Here is a 15,029-nt window from a genome sequence, read left to right as displayed (position 1 = left end):
CTTCTACTGACTTTGGGCTTTGATCATTCTTCTTTTTCTAGTTCCTTTAGATATAAGTTTAGATTTATTTGAGATTTTTCATGTTTCTCAGGGTAGGCCTGTATCACTATAACCTTCCCTCTTAGTATTGCTTTTGTTGCATCCCTATAGATTTGGTATGTCATATTTTCATTTTCATTTATTTTCAGGTATTTTTAAATTTTTCCTTTGATTTTTTTGCTGATCTAATTCTTGTTCAGTAGCATTTGTTTAATCTTCACAAATTTGTGTTTTTTCCAGCTTTCTTCTTGTAGTTGATATCTAATTTCATAGTGTTGTGCTCAGAAAAGATACTTGATATGATTTCATTCTTAAATTTGCTGAGATTTGTTTGTGTCCCAACATATGGTCTATCCTTGAGAATATTTCATGTGCGCTTGAGAAGAATGCATTTGGATAGAATGTTTTGTACAAATCTATCAAGTCCTTCTGGTCTAACTTTTTATTTAAGTGTACTTTTCCTTCTTGACTTTTTGTCTGGATGACCTATCCTTTGATGTATGTGCGGTGTTAAAATCCCCTATTATGGTGTTGCTGTCAATTTCTCCCTTTAGGTCTGTTAATAATTGCTTTATATAATTTTGTGCTCCTATGTTAGCATATATATGAATAATTTACATCTTCTTGATGAATTGTCCCCTTTATCATTATATAATGTCCATCTTTGTCTCTTGTTACCTTTTTTGGCTTGAAGTCTGTTTTATCTGATATGAGTATGGCTACATCTGATTTCCATGGCTGTCATTTGCTTGGAGTATCATCTTCTGTCCCTTCACTTTGAGCCTATGTTTGTCTTTAAAGCTGAGTGAGTCTTCTGGAGGCAGCATATAGTTGGGTCTTGCTTTTTAATTCGTCCAGCCACTCTGCCTTTTGATTGGTGAATTCAGTCCATTTACATTTAGGGTGATTATTGATAAATGAGGACATAGTACTGCCATTTTATTTTTTGTTTTCTGGCTGGTCTATATCTCCATTGTGGTTTTTTTCCTTGTGTTTCTGTCTGCCGTATTAGTTTGATGATTTTCTCATATGTTTTCTCAGTTTCCTCTGTTTTTATGTTTTGTTGTTCCCATAAGGTTTGTATAAAATATCTCATAGCTAAAATACTCTTTTTTTCTGTTGATAACATCTAGTTTTCATTTGCCTATATGAGTCCTGACCTTTTCCTTCTTCCCTTTTGTGTTTTAGGTGTCCCAATTATTCAATTATTTCTTTTTATGTTGTGAGTTTGTTACCAAATTGAAGTAGCTATAGTTATTTTTACAATTTTTTTTCCTTTAAGCCTTATGCTATGATCAAGTGTTTAACAACCTATTCTGATATAGAGTTGCAATTTTCTGATTCTGTCTATCACCTTACTCAAAGTTTTGTATACTTTTGCCTTTTCATTTCAGGTAGAAGAGCTCCTTTCAACATTTTTGTAAAGCAGGTCTAGTGTTGATCGACTCCTTTAGGTTTTGTCTGGAGAAAAGCCTATATTTCTCCATATCTGAATGATAATTTTGCTGGAAAGAGTATTCTTGACTGACAGTTTTTGTCTTTCAATATTTTGAGTGGGTCATAACACCCTCCTGGCCTGTTGAGTTTCTACTGAGAAATCTGCTGATAGCTTGCTTAATGGGGGTTCCTTTGTAGGTTACCATCTTTTTTTCCCCTTGGCTGCCTTTAAAAGTCTTTCTTTGTCATTGAGTTTCAACAGTTTTAATATAATGTGTCTTGGAGAAGATCTTTCTGTATTGAGGTAATTAGATGTTCTCTTAGCTTCATGGACTTGTATGTACAGTTCCTTCCCCAGGTTTGGGAAGTTCTCAGCTATTATTTAAATAAACTCTCTGACTCCTTCTCCCTCTCCTCTCCTTCTGGGATACCCATTATCTTAACGTTGCCCTTCCTAATAGAGTTAGGTAGTTCTCATAGAATTTCCTCATTTTTTGGTCTTAATTCTCTCCTTTTCTACCTGTTTCATTTCTAGATTTCTATCTTCGAGCTTCCATATGGTCTGTTCTCTTTCCAGTGCTTTCTTCATCTGATTTATTAAGTTCTTCAGCTCCAGAATTTCTGTTTGGTTTTTTTTTTTTTAGAGTTTCAGTCACTCTGATACAGTATTACCTCTGTTCATTAAGTTTATTCCTGAGTACATTGAGCTGCCTTTCTGAGTTTTCTTGTAGCCGGTTGAGTTTCTTTGGGACGGCTAATTTGGATCCTCTGTCACATCACATTATTTTGATACTTTAAGTTTGGTTTCTGGAGGACTTTCATTTTCTTTTTGTGATACGGTGTTACCGTGATTCCTCATTGTGCTTGATGAATTGTTCCTCTGATCTTACATTTGAAGTAGCAAAGCTTTTTTCCCCCCCTACTTGATTCTTTTTTTAAAAAAATATTTATTTATTTAGGCTGCACCGGGTCTCGTTGCTGCATGCGGGATCTTTTAGTTGCGGCATGCAGGCTTTTTTGCGGGCTTCTTAGTTGAGGCATATGGACTCCGAGTTGCAGCGTGCATGCAGGATCCAACTCCCTGACCAGGGATCAAACCCCGGGCCTCCTGCATTGGGAGCGCGAAGCCTTTACCCACTGGACCCCGCCCACCCACACCCCCACATACCCCCCACCACCACCACCACCACTTGATTCTAAGGATTCAACAGGTTAGTAATTTGAGGCCTTTCTTTATTTTTCCAGTAGGTGGCACTATAGCACAAGTTTTTGGTTTCTCTTACTGGAGCTGCCTCTGGTTATACAACATTTGAGGATCGGCACTTTGTTCGTTATCATCTTCTTTATTGTCATCGCTTGTGCCTCCAGGGTTTTTGGTGCCTTGCTGCTGTTGGCATCACCACCTGGGGCACTGGGATTGCGGGCACCTCCACCACGTCCAGGGTCTACTGAGTTGCAGGCTCTGCTACCATGGGAATAGGGGGAGGGGAAGAGGGGAGCTGGGGTTGCAGGTCCCAGTAACGTTGGTTCCCTGTGGCTGCAGGTGCCACTGCAGACAGGAGGCCGGTGTTGTATGGCCACCTCCCCTGCCGCTACCAGGTTCTCTGGGGTTGCAGGCTCAGCCATAGAAGCAAAGTGGCAGAGATCACAGGCAGTGACTCTGCTGTTCCCTGAGTGCTGCCTCCTATTTGTGTTCCAGTCCACCCACCTTTAGATATACAGATGTCTGCAATTCTCCAGCATCCTGGTCTGTTGGGCAGAGTTGAGTTATGGATGTTTTACTGGTTGTAGACTGAAGGGGAGAGACAAAGGGAGCACTTGCACCATCATCTTGCTGACATCACTCCTTTTCTCTATGTTTTCTTTTAAAAGCTTTATAGTTTTCACTCTTACATTTAGAACTTTGATCCATTTCATGTTAATTTTTTAATATGGTATAAGATAAGGGCCCAGCTTCATTCTTTTGCATGTGAATATACAGTTTTCCCAGGACCATTTCTTGAAGACTGTTCTTTCCCCTTTTAATAGTCTTGTTATCCTTGTCAAAAATCAATTGACCGTATATATGTGAGGGTTTATTTGAGGGGCTCTTTACTCTATTCCATTGGTCTATTTGTCTATTCTAATGCCAATACCACCTGTTTTCATTACTGTAGCTTTGTAGTAAGTTTTGAAATTAGGAAGAGTCTTCCAAATTTGTTCTTCTTTTTCAAGATTGTTTTGACTATTCAGGGTCCCTTGAGAGTCCATGAATCTTAGAATAAGTTTTTCTATTCTGCAAAAAATACTTTTGGAATTTTGATGGGAATCACAATGAATCTGTGGATTGCTTTGAGTAGTACTGTCATCTTAACAATATTAAGTCTTCAATCCATGAACCCAGGATGTCTTCCCATTTATTTGTCTTCTTTAATTTCTTTTAGCAACATTTTTACTTTTCATTGTACATCTTATATCTCCCTGGTTAAATTTATTCCTGAGAACTTTCTTCTTTTCAATGTGTTGTAAATGTTCCATTTGTTCCTTGTTAGTGTGTAGAGATGTAACTAATTTTTGTTGATTTTGTATCCTAAAACTTTGCTAAATTAGTTTTTGTGCTCTGAATCTGTGTGTGTGTGTGTGTGTGTGTGTGTGTGTGTGTGTGGTCTTTTAGGGTTTTCTACTTGTAAGATCATATCATCTGCAAATGGAGATAACTTTATCATTTCCCTTCCAATTTGGATGCTTTTTATTTCCTTTTCTTGCATAATTGTTCTGGCTAGCACTTCTAGTACACTATATTGAATGGAAGTGAAAGTGGACATTTTTGTCTTGTTCCTAATCTTAGGGAGAAAGCTTTCAACCTTTCACCATTGAGTATGATACTAGCTGTGGGGTTTTCATATATAGCCTTTATCATGTTGAAGAAGTGTTTTTCTATTCCTACTTTATTGAGTGTTTTTATCATGAAATGGTGTTCAGTTTTGTCAAATGCTTTTTCTGATTCACTTGAGATGATCATGTGGATTTTTCCCCTTCATTCTGTTATTGCGGTGTATTACATTGATTGATTTTTGTATGTTGAACCATCCTTATGTCCCACTTGGTTATCATATTAAAATGTTGCTGAATTCAGTGCCAGTATTTTGTTGAGTATTTTTGCATTGATATTCATAAGGGATATTGGTCTATAGTTTTATTTTCTTCTAGTATCTTTGTTTGGCTTTGATATCAGAGTAATGCTGGCCAATAAATGAGTAAGAAGGGATCTCTCCTCTTCAACTTTTTGGAAGAGTTTGAGGATTGGTGTTAATTTTTCTTATGTGTTTGGTAGAATTAACCAGAGAAGCCATCTGGTACAGGGCTTTTCTTTGTTGAAAGGTTTTCGATTACTGATTCAGTCTCCTTGCTAGTTAGAGATCTATTGAGATTTTTTTCTTTTTGTTCAGTTTCGGTAGTTTGTGTGTTTCTAGGAATTTGTCTGTTTCATCTAGGTTAGCCCTTTTTTTGGTATACAAATAGTTCTTCGTATTCTTTTCTAATCCTTTGTATATATGTAAAATGTACACTAATGTCCCAACTTACATTTCTGATTTTAATAATTTGAGTCTTTTTAATCTCTTTTTCTCTTTTTCATAGTCATTGTATCTAAAAGTCTGCCTATTTTGTTGATCTTTTCAAAGAACCAAGTTTGGTGGTTTTTATTTTCTCTAGTGTCTTTTTTCCTCTGTTTTATTTATCTCTGCTCTAATCTTTATTATTTTAATGCTTCTGACAAAGGCATGGAACTTTTAGTTTAGTTTGCTCTTCTTTTTCTAGTTCTTTAAGTTATTGATTTGAGGTCTTTCTCCCTTTTTTGTCTCCTTTTTTTAATGTAGGCATTTATAGCTATAAATTTCCTTCTTAGCACTGCTTTCACAGCTTCCTGTAAATTTTGGTATGTTGTGTTTTCATTTTCATTTGTCTCAAGGTGTTTTCTAATTTCCCTTGTGATATATTCTTTGACCTATTGGTTGGTTAAGAGTGTGTAGTTTATTTTCCACATATTTGTGAATTTTCCAGTTTTCCTTCTGTTATTGATTTCTAGTTTCATTTCATTGTGATTGGAAAAGACATTTTGTATTATGTCCATCTTTTACAATTAAGATTTTTTTTTTTTTGGCCTAACATATGGTCTGTCTTGGAGAATGTTCAATGCGCACTTGAGAAAAATATATTCTGTTGTTGTTGGGTGGGGTTTTCTATACATGTCTGTTAGGTCCAATTGGTTTATAGTATTGTTCAAGTCCTTTATTTCCTTACTGGTCTTTTTTGTTTTTTGCCATCCTGCTCAGCTTGTGGGATCTTAGTTCCCCCACCAGGGATTGAACCCAGGCCCTTGGCAGTGAGAGTGCGGAGTCCTAACCACTGGACCGCCAGGGAATTCCCTCCTTATTGATCTTCTATGTGGTTTTATTCATTATTGAAAGTGGAGTATTGATGTCTCCAACTGTTATCATAGAACTGTCTAATTTTCCCTTAAATTCTACAATGTTTGCTTCTTATATTTTGGGACTCTGATTTTTGGTCCATGTACATTTATAATTATTATATCTTCTAGGTGAATTGACCCTTTTATCAATGTACAGTGTCCTTTGTCACTCATAACAGTTTTGACTTAAAGTCTGTTTTTGTCTGATATAGGCATACCTTGTTTTATTGCACTGCACTTTATTGCACTTTATAGGTACTGCATTTTTCACAAATCGAAGGTTTGTGGCAACCCTGTGTTGAACAAGTCTATTGGCACCATTTTTCTAACATTTGCTCACTTTGTTTCTCTCTGTCATGTTTTGATAATTCTCACAATATTTCAAACATTTTCATTATTATTACATTTGTTATGGTCATCAGTGATCTTTGATGTTACTATTGCAAAAAGACTTGCTCAGATGGTGGTTAGCATTTTTTAGCAATAAAGTGTTTTTTAATTAAGGTATGTACATTGTATTTTTTAGATATAATGCTACTTGCACACTTAACAGACTACAGTAAAATGTAAATGTAACTTTTATATGCACTGGGAAACCAAAAAATTCATGTGAGTACTTGAATACCCGCTTCATTGTAGTAGCCTATATCCAAACCAGCAATATCTCCAACATGCGCCTGTATTTGTATCACCAGCCCAGCTCTCTTTTGGTAACTATATGTATGGAATATCTTTCTCCATCCTTTTACTTTCAACTTAATTATGTCTCTGGATCTAAAGTGAATCTCTTATAGAATATCATATAGTTGGATCTTTGTTTTTTTAATCTTTTCTGCTAATCTCTGCCTTTTGAATGGAGAGTTTAATCCATTTACATTTAAAGTAATTACTAATAAGGAAGGACTTCTGCGATTTTGCTGTTTGATTTCTATATGTCTTAACAGCTTTGTTATCCCTTATTTCCTTCATCACAGCCTTCTTTTGTGCTTGGTTGATTTTTGTAGTGACACATTTAGATTTCCTTCTATGCATATCCTTTAGACATCTTCCTTGTGGTTACAATGGGGATTTTGTCTTTTTCTGATTGCCTAAGTCTTTAAAGGTATCTTTACTGTTTTATGAGCATGTGAGAACTTTTCCTATTAATGGATGTTGTAGCTCATGTGTAGACACACTGACCCAGCTTATAAGTGGAGAAACTTTGAGAACAGATTTTAGAATTCTTCCCTTAAACTCTTGGTAATTCAAGTGAACAAATCCTCACAAGGCAAAATGGTTTGCTGCTTTTGTATGTCCTATAAAAGTACAAGTGACTTGTCAGTATTTCCTAATAATTATTCTGTTGATTTTGCTTATTGTAAGTTCAGATCATATTGCATTAGCTTGACAAAAAACTGCTTTTACACCATCATGTTTTTGACTTGGTTTTGAATGGCCCTTAACGTTAATCTACACTTGGGCAGGGCTGATTAGTCTGTTTAATGGGTTCCTTTCCTCTGAGTCATCTCCTATATGAAGAAAACTACCATTTAAAGACTCACCCAGACTTTCTGGATACACTTGCATGTGTATGTTCCCATCACATATATTTTAAAAAATAAGTGGTATATATTATCTATTGTCCTCATGAGACAAATGTTTTAGCTTTTATGTCCTGACTGATGAGTATGGTATAATGATAAGCTATATGATTTTTGCAAATCCAAAGTTAGTAAATATTTCAGTATAACAGTAAGATATTATCAGATATTTTTCTTGAGAAATTTGGGAATTACTAATTTTACCCTTTACTTATAATTTCAAAGTATTATATTATTATTCCTTGGATTCTATATTAAAATCATGGTTGTATGTGACCATATACAGTCTTTATTGTAGCTGAACTCTTCTATTTTTAATTTTAAAGATCTTTTTGAATTGCCAGATGGTCAGTTGGGTTATGAAGTTAATTTTAGCCAACCAGTCTTCCTACCTGCCTTCCATTCATTTATTTAACTTTTACAATATGAAGTGTTTGCTATGAAGATACAAAATTGGATGATACAGTCCCTGTCCTAAAGGATCTTACAGTTACTTAAGTGAGGTGACATATATGCAAATGAAGTAAGTACAGGATTGACTATGACAAAGACCATTTAAGACAGAAAACAAAGTGCTTTCTTATTAAATATCAAAGTTACTTCTAGTGGGCAGCATTGTTTATGAAGCAAGTAGTCCTTGAGGAAGGTCCTTTGGGTTTATCCTTGAGGGTAGGTAGATTTTAGAAGGTAGAAATGTTAATTGAGGTTATTATTCCAACAGAGGTACTATAATGAAAAAGGTATAGAATCAGAGCTAATTTGGCCCAGAAGAAGTAGTGGAAAGGAGAACAGAGAGAAATGAACTAGGAAGGGTAGATTAAAGCTAGAACTTGAAGACCTTTAAACTAAAGGCTTTATTTAGAAAGGCATTGGGGAGTTTTGAAGCATGTTATACTACAAAAAGATATAATCAGAGCTGTACTTTTATTGGGGCATGGAGGCTACTTAGGAGGTTACTTCCATGATTGAGGTGGGAAACCAGGAAGGTCTGAACCAAAGAAGTGACAGTGAGGAGAAAGAAGAGTTGTGGAGACAGACTCCACAAGGATGCAAAGTGACAGTCACTTTTTGGGGCCTGACTGACTTGGAAAATGAAAACTGAATGGATAAAAGAAAGTGTTGAGTTATTTTGGGTGTAGTGAATTCCTCAAGCATTGGGAAATGTCAAGAGTTCAGCAGTGGTATTTGCCACAAGTAGACTGTGCTGTTGCTTTTTATCGATCTATAGATATAACCTCAGTTTGTCTCTAAAAATTGTTTTATTTTGAAAACTTTTCAAACTTGAAAAATAAAAAACAACCCTACAAAGGCTGTTTTACTGTTTCAAATAATTAAAATCAGCGCTTGATACAAAGATGCAGTTAGCAAGAAAGACTTTTAGCCTTCTTTTTCCTCAGTACATTTACTCCCAACATCTGTACCCATGCTGTCCAGTACAGGGTCCATCAGCCACATGTAGCTGGTGAGCACTTACAATGCAGCCAGTCTACATTGAAATGTGCTATAATTACAAAAATAGATCCAAGATTTCAAAGACTTGGTATGAAATAAAGAATGTAAAATATCTCATTAATAATGCTTTATATTGATTACATGTTAAAATGATAACATTTTGGATATTGTTTCAGGGCTCCCCAACAACACCCACATGATAGGTGATTTGCTAGGACCAACATACATTCGTCCTAACAGCTAAGATTCTTACAGTGAAAGGATCAGTAAGGGAAAAAGATTGTCTGGATCTGGAGAAGTCCTTTCACAGGCTTCATTATGCTCTCTCCTTCCCAAGTGGGGCACACTGAGTATGTTCATTTCTCCAGCAACCAGAAAATGCAATAATATGTACAATGTTTCTGCCCAGAAAAGCCCATTTAGAGATTCAGCACCCAAGGTTTTATACTGGGGGCTGTTCACATAGGCACTGTCTGCCTTGCGTATACCAAAATTTTAGATTCACAGAAGGAAAGCAAGTATTTGGCATAAATGACATTGTTAACACAAACTCTAGGCACCGTGAACCACCTTATCAGTCAGGGAATGGAGGAAAGCCAAGTTCCCAGATGCCAGCTAAGGGCCAACCTTGCACACAGACCCTTCTAAAGGTAGAAGCCTTGGTCCCGCTGCATTAACTTTTTGCACAGATATATTAGGTTAAATAAACTATCAGTAGAATTAATTCCACCAGTTTATTTTTAAAGACTTTTAAATATGGCTACTTGTTCACATTCTTGACTCACATTATTTTGGCAGTGGTCTAAACTTATAATGTAAAATTCTTCTCTAACGTGTTTTAGATGTTTTCTCTATAAACACTAATGATTTCTCTTTAATACAAATCTGATAAGTAAACAAGTGACAAGCCTCCTTCAAGTGATATCTTTACACTAATCACTAAAGGTCAGACTAATTGAAGGCTGCAGTAGACTTAACTCCATATCCTAAATGTAGCTTTATTACCCAAGAAGAAAAAGAAAACCTCCCCTCCAAAAAAAGCGTGTGATCAAAATAAAGGATTTTGTGAATTTTTGTAAAACAAAAGTCCCAGTTTAAGAATGTCCATTTGATAAGCACATTTGAGAGCTCCAAACAGTACATTTTTACATGCTTATCATTAATTCAAATTGTTAAACTCTTTTGTTCTTCTCTAAAATGTTAATGATTTGTAATTATTATTAATCCATCCATGAAAATATTTCTGAGGAGGTTTATATAAATGGACTAATTCTGTGTGAGAGATTCACTTCATTTCTACTCATTGTAGATTGCAGATGTGACTAAAATAGTATAACTTGGCTAAAATGAATGATATAGAATAGCAACCAGGATATGTTTGACTTCTTCCCAAGCACTGAATACTAATATATACCTCACTCTTTAAGAAAGGGAATGGTTTTAGGAAAGTAATTTCCAGGACTAGAACTGTGAAAGCAGCAGAAGCTATTTTTGTTAGAATAAATCCATAGTGGGATTTTCAGTGACATACTGCCCTATGGGTCCCCTGCAGGCCTAATTGAAGGAGAGAACCATCTTTCACCATCATTGCCACATCTCATCAGTAGTAGAGGGAAGCTAAAATCCTAACCCCCTCTTCTCTCCCACACCATGACCCATAGTGAGTAAAGGGGAAAGGAGAAAGTCCTCAGGCTTTAAGTAGAGAGTAGTTCATAACTGGCAGTATTTTTGCTGTTATCTTTGTCCCTTATTTATAAAGACTTATAATTCAGCCATTTTATGTAGTTTTGAATTGAAGCATGTCATTAGCAACCCATGTCAATAACTGATACTTTGATTCTCATTATAAACAGCTATGCTTGTCCTTTGAAAATCCATAAAGCTTAATACATTTGTAATTTTAAATATACTTCACATTTCTACAAAACGAAATCTGACAATATCAGTGCTGCTTTCTAATTGCTTTAAATAATGTGGAGAACAGTTATAAAGAACTCTATGATTAAACAAATTAAGGGTATTTTCCACTCACTGTTCAATCAATAAGAAACACTGCAGAAAACCTGTCTTTTTTGCCACTTTTGGAACTATGAAGAGCCATCAAAGTACTGTCACATAATGTTCTGTTGATAAACTTTAAGAGCTGATGATAATTTCACTCAGAAAATCAGAATACCTAGAAACCACAGTGCTGTTTATAACTTCACTCACCCTGTCTTGAAAATAGCTTCTCTTCCCTGTATCCCCATTTGTGAACTGGATGAAATAGGTAAAATAAGAATTCAACATGTAATATGATATAGTATATAATAGAATTATGGTATGATATATAAACAAAAAACAGAAAACTCCAGTTTTTAGAAATGAGGAATTCAAAAATGCTATATGTTCTCTAGGACACTTGTTCTATTTTAAAGTACACACATTTGTGTAATATGATTTTATGATATATATGACACAACAGAAGTGGGTACACTAACTAATTTTGTACTTGAATAAAATACCACCATACATCTTCATTGGCTTTTCTATCCTTAATCTAACAGCTTATGTATGTAACTAATACTTATTGTCCTTATGATGAGCCTTGAGACCATTAAGGTTTTTTTAAGAATTATATCAAATATGAAATTCAATGGCATATATTCCATATATCTTTACTGTTTAAAACATTTTTTTTGAAATTCCAAAGAATGCTTTTTTTCCTTTTTGTCTGTGGTAATCCATTCATCCATCAACAGACATTTGGGTTGCTTTCAGCTTTTGGCTCTTGTGCATAATTCTGCTATGAACAGCAAGTATCTGTTTGAGTCTCTGCCTTCAATTCTTAAGAGTATATACCTAGAAGGAGAATTGCTGGAGCTTATGGTAACCTATATGAATTTTTGAGGAACTGCCATACTATTTAACACAGCAGCTGCACCATTTTACATTTCTACCAGCAATGCACAAGGGTTCAGTGTCTCCACGTCTTTGCTAACATTTTCTTTTAACATTTTGAAAAAATGTACCAGGCTATGGCGCAGTGGTTGAGAATCCACCTGCCAGTACAGGGGACACGGGTTCGAGCCCTGGTCCGGGAAGATCCCACATGCCATGGAGCAACTAAGCCCGTGTGCCACAACTACTGAGCCTGCGCTCTAGAGCCCGCAAGCCACAACTACTGAGCCCACGTGCCGCAACTACTGAAGCCTGAGCGCCTAGAGCCCATGCTCCACAAGAGAAACCACCACAATGAGAAGACCGCACACTGCAAAGAAAAGTAGCCCCGGCTCGCCACAACTAGAGAAAGCCCGTGCACAGCAACAAAGACCCAACGCAGCCAAATATATATATATAATATATATATTATATATATATTTTATATATATATAATATATATATATTATAAATATATATACCAGGCTATATACTAGTTTCATAAGAACCATGAGAAATACAGTTGACCCCTGAGTAACAGAGGTTTGAACTGTGCAGGTCCACTTATACATGGATTTTTTTCAGTAGCAAATACTATAGTACTACATGATCCATGGTTGGTGGTTGAATCCACAGATGAGGAACTGGATATGGAGAGGCCTACTATGGGACATGAGCATCTGCACGTTTTGGTGTCTGCAGCGGGTCCTGGAACCAATCCCCCTCAGATACTAAGGGATGACCGTATATTCATATTGTTATTACACTAAAAACAGTCTTTTGGTGCCCAAACTAAGTACAAGTTTACATGAGTCAGCAACAGAGAATATTGGCCTTTGTCTTACTGTTTGTGTAGTACAGAGTGTGTTCACAAAAAAGCCTTTGAGGTAAGATATTGACTTTATAAGAGTAAACGTAAAATAAATCAGGATGAGTTGTAATCTGTATGCTTTCAGTTCTTAGCAACAAAGTTTCCTTTTTTCCTACAGCTCCCTGCACAGGCAGCACTTTCTTTTGCCATAGCAACATGTGCATCAATAATTCTTTAGTCTGTAATGGGGTTCAAAACTGTGCATACCCTTGGGATGAAAATCATTGTAAAGGTGAGTCTACTGGCAAAGGCCAGCCTTTTTGAGAGAGGAGTGTCCATTGCCTTTCATTAAGAAAAAATTAAAACGTCTTTTTCTACAACTGTGCTTGGCATAACTGCTTTGGCTGGAATAAACACATATAAAATAAATGTTCTCCTTAATGGATCATAGACCTCTGGGATATGGTAAAAGTGAGGAAAAGTATTTATTCTCAACAAAAGCATTTTTTTTAATAGACTATGTTTTTTACCTTAAAGTTGTTCAAAAGTCAATCATGGTATTTCCTGCCCTTATTTTCTTGGTCATTTCTATTGTAAAGATACCTTATTCTCATAATAATTTAGATTGTAACCTAGAGTATTCTTATTTTTTAAATTAAATGGAAATACTATTTAATAAAAATCAACTGATGGATTCAGTCTTACAATGTAAAAACAGACTCATTATAAGGACTGCTTTTTTATTCCATGAATTTCCTGTGCTGTATTTCCAGTATATACTCCCTGGAAGATAAATATGGCTTGTGGTAATACTAGTTGAATGTCTACAAACTGGTTATCAAATCACTGTTTCAGTACTAAAGTTCATCTCCCTTTTATTCTCCCAAGAGTTCAATAAATATCTTACTATGGAAAGTTAATGTAATCTGATATAGCTATCTTAAGTACTTGAGAGAAAGTATTTTCAGGTAATCATTCAAAAACAGTAGACCATGATAACACACCTGAGTGGGTTAGTCAGATCATTTTCGTTCTCTCTTGCTTATGGCCATCAGTAGAAATACTACGGGTATACGCAAACCTACCATAGAGCAGAAAGCTAAACTTGATAGAACAAGGGTATTTTGTTTTGGCTTTTTCTGTATTCATGTATTAGTTTGATTTGCAAGCTATGTATTCACGTACCTTCTGAGTAAAGAACCAAGTCCTTTTCCTTTTTCGTAGTCTGTCTAGCTGGGTTATGATTGGTTAGTTTAACCAGAAGTCGTAATGGGATTATTTTGTTTAAAAACCTAATTTTAAATTGCATTTTCTGTGTTGTATTGTATTTGAAAAAAAAATACAGAAGTGTTCTGCTTTACTTAAAAATACTTTACCAATTTGTGACAGGACTCATGAACGAATTTTAAAAGCCTCATCGTTTTTCTTTCTCTTTTCTGCAGAAAAGAAAAAAGCAGGACTGTTTGAACAAATCACTAAAACTCACGGAACAATTATTGGCATTACGTCAGGGATTGTCTTGGTCCTTCTCATTATTTCTATTTTAGTACAAGTGAAACAGCCTCGAAAAAAGGTCATGGCTTGCAAAACTGCTTTTAATAAAACTGGATTCCAAGAAGTGTTTGATCCTCCTCATTATGAACTGTTTTCACTGAGAGACAAGGAGATGTCTGCGGACCTGGCCGACCTGTCGGAGGAACTGGACAGCTACCAGAAGGCGCGGTGCTCCTCCACGGCGTCGCGGTGCATCCACGACCATCACTGTGGATCGCAGGCACCCAGCATCAAACAAAGCAGGACCAACCTCAGTTCCATGGAACTTCCCTTCCGAAATGATTTTGCACAACCGCAGCCAATGAAAACATTTAATAGCACCTTCAAAAAGAGTAGCTACACTTTCAAGCAGGCACATGAGTGCCCTGAACAGGCCCTAGAAGACAGAGTAATGGAAGAGATTCCCTGTGAAATTTATGTCAGAGGGCGGGAAGATTCTGCACAAGCATCCATATCCATCGATTTTTAATCTTCTACTGAAGGTGACATTAATTATTAAGTATGTATGTATGTAGCCTACAGAGCACCCATACTGTTTTCAGCAGCCAACCCTTTTCTCCTGTCAGAGCCAGGAAGATCTTCATTTCCCATTAACCTAATGTAATGGTGATGTTTTTATTATCTCAGGCAGTCTATATATGTTACCCAACCTGGGAACTTATTCCATTCAGTAAAAAACAAAAAATAAGCCTCTATCGCTCAGTGTCCTACAAACAAAGCACCAGTTACATAGTAGCATTTGGAGAGATGAGGGGTGGTGTTGCAGCAGGCTCAGCTGCCTGCCGGT

At 36.1% G+C, this 15,029-nt stretch overlaps 1 protein-coding gene across 1 annotated transcript in view; it reads left to right on the top strand.

The window, feature by feature from the left end:
• The window catches only part of NETO2 (neuropilin and tolloid like 2), a 59,387-nt gene extending 44,676 nt beyond the window's left edge, over positions 1-14,711 (top strand). Inside the window, exons 9-10 of the mRNA XM_024124852.1 lie at positions 12,867-12,980; positions 14,131-14,711. Of these exons, the coding sequence (XP_023980620.1) occupies positions 12,867-12,980; positions 14,131-14,711 (695 nt within the window). The remainder of the gene's footprint in view (positions 1-12,866; positions 12,981-14,130) is intronic.
• Positions 14,712-15,029: the final 318 nt, after the last annotated feature.

The sequence above is a fragment of the Physeter macrocephalus genome, chromosome 17, assembly GCF_002837175.3.
Source record: "Physeter macrocephalus isolate SW-GA chromosome 17, ASM283717v5, whole genome shotgun sequence".
Lineage (NCBI taxonomy): Eukaryota > Metazoa > Chordata > Mammalia > Artiodactyla > Physeteridae > Physeter > Physeter macrocephalus.
Note: the sequence above shows the minus strand (reverse complement) of the source record. Positions and strands in the feature narration are given on the sequence as shown.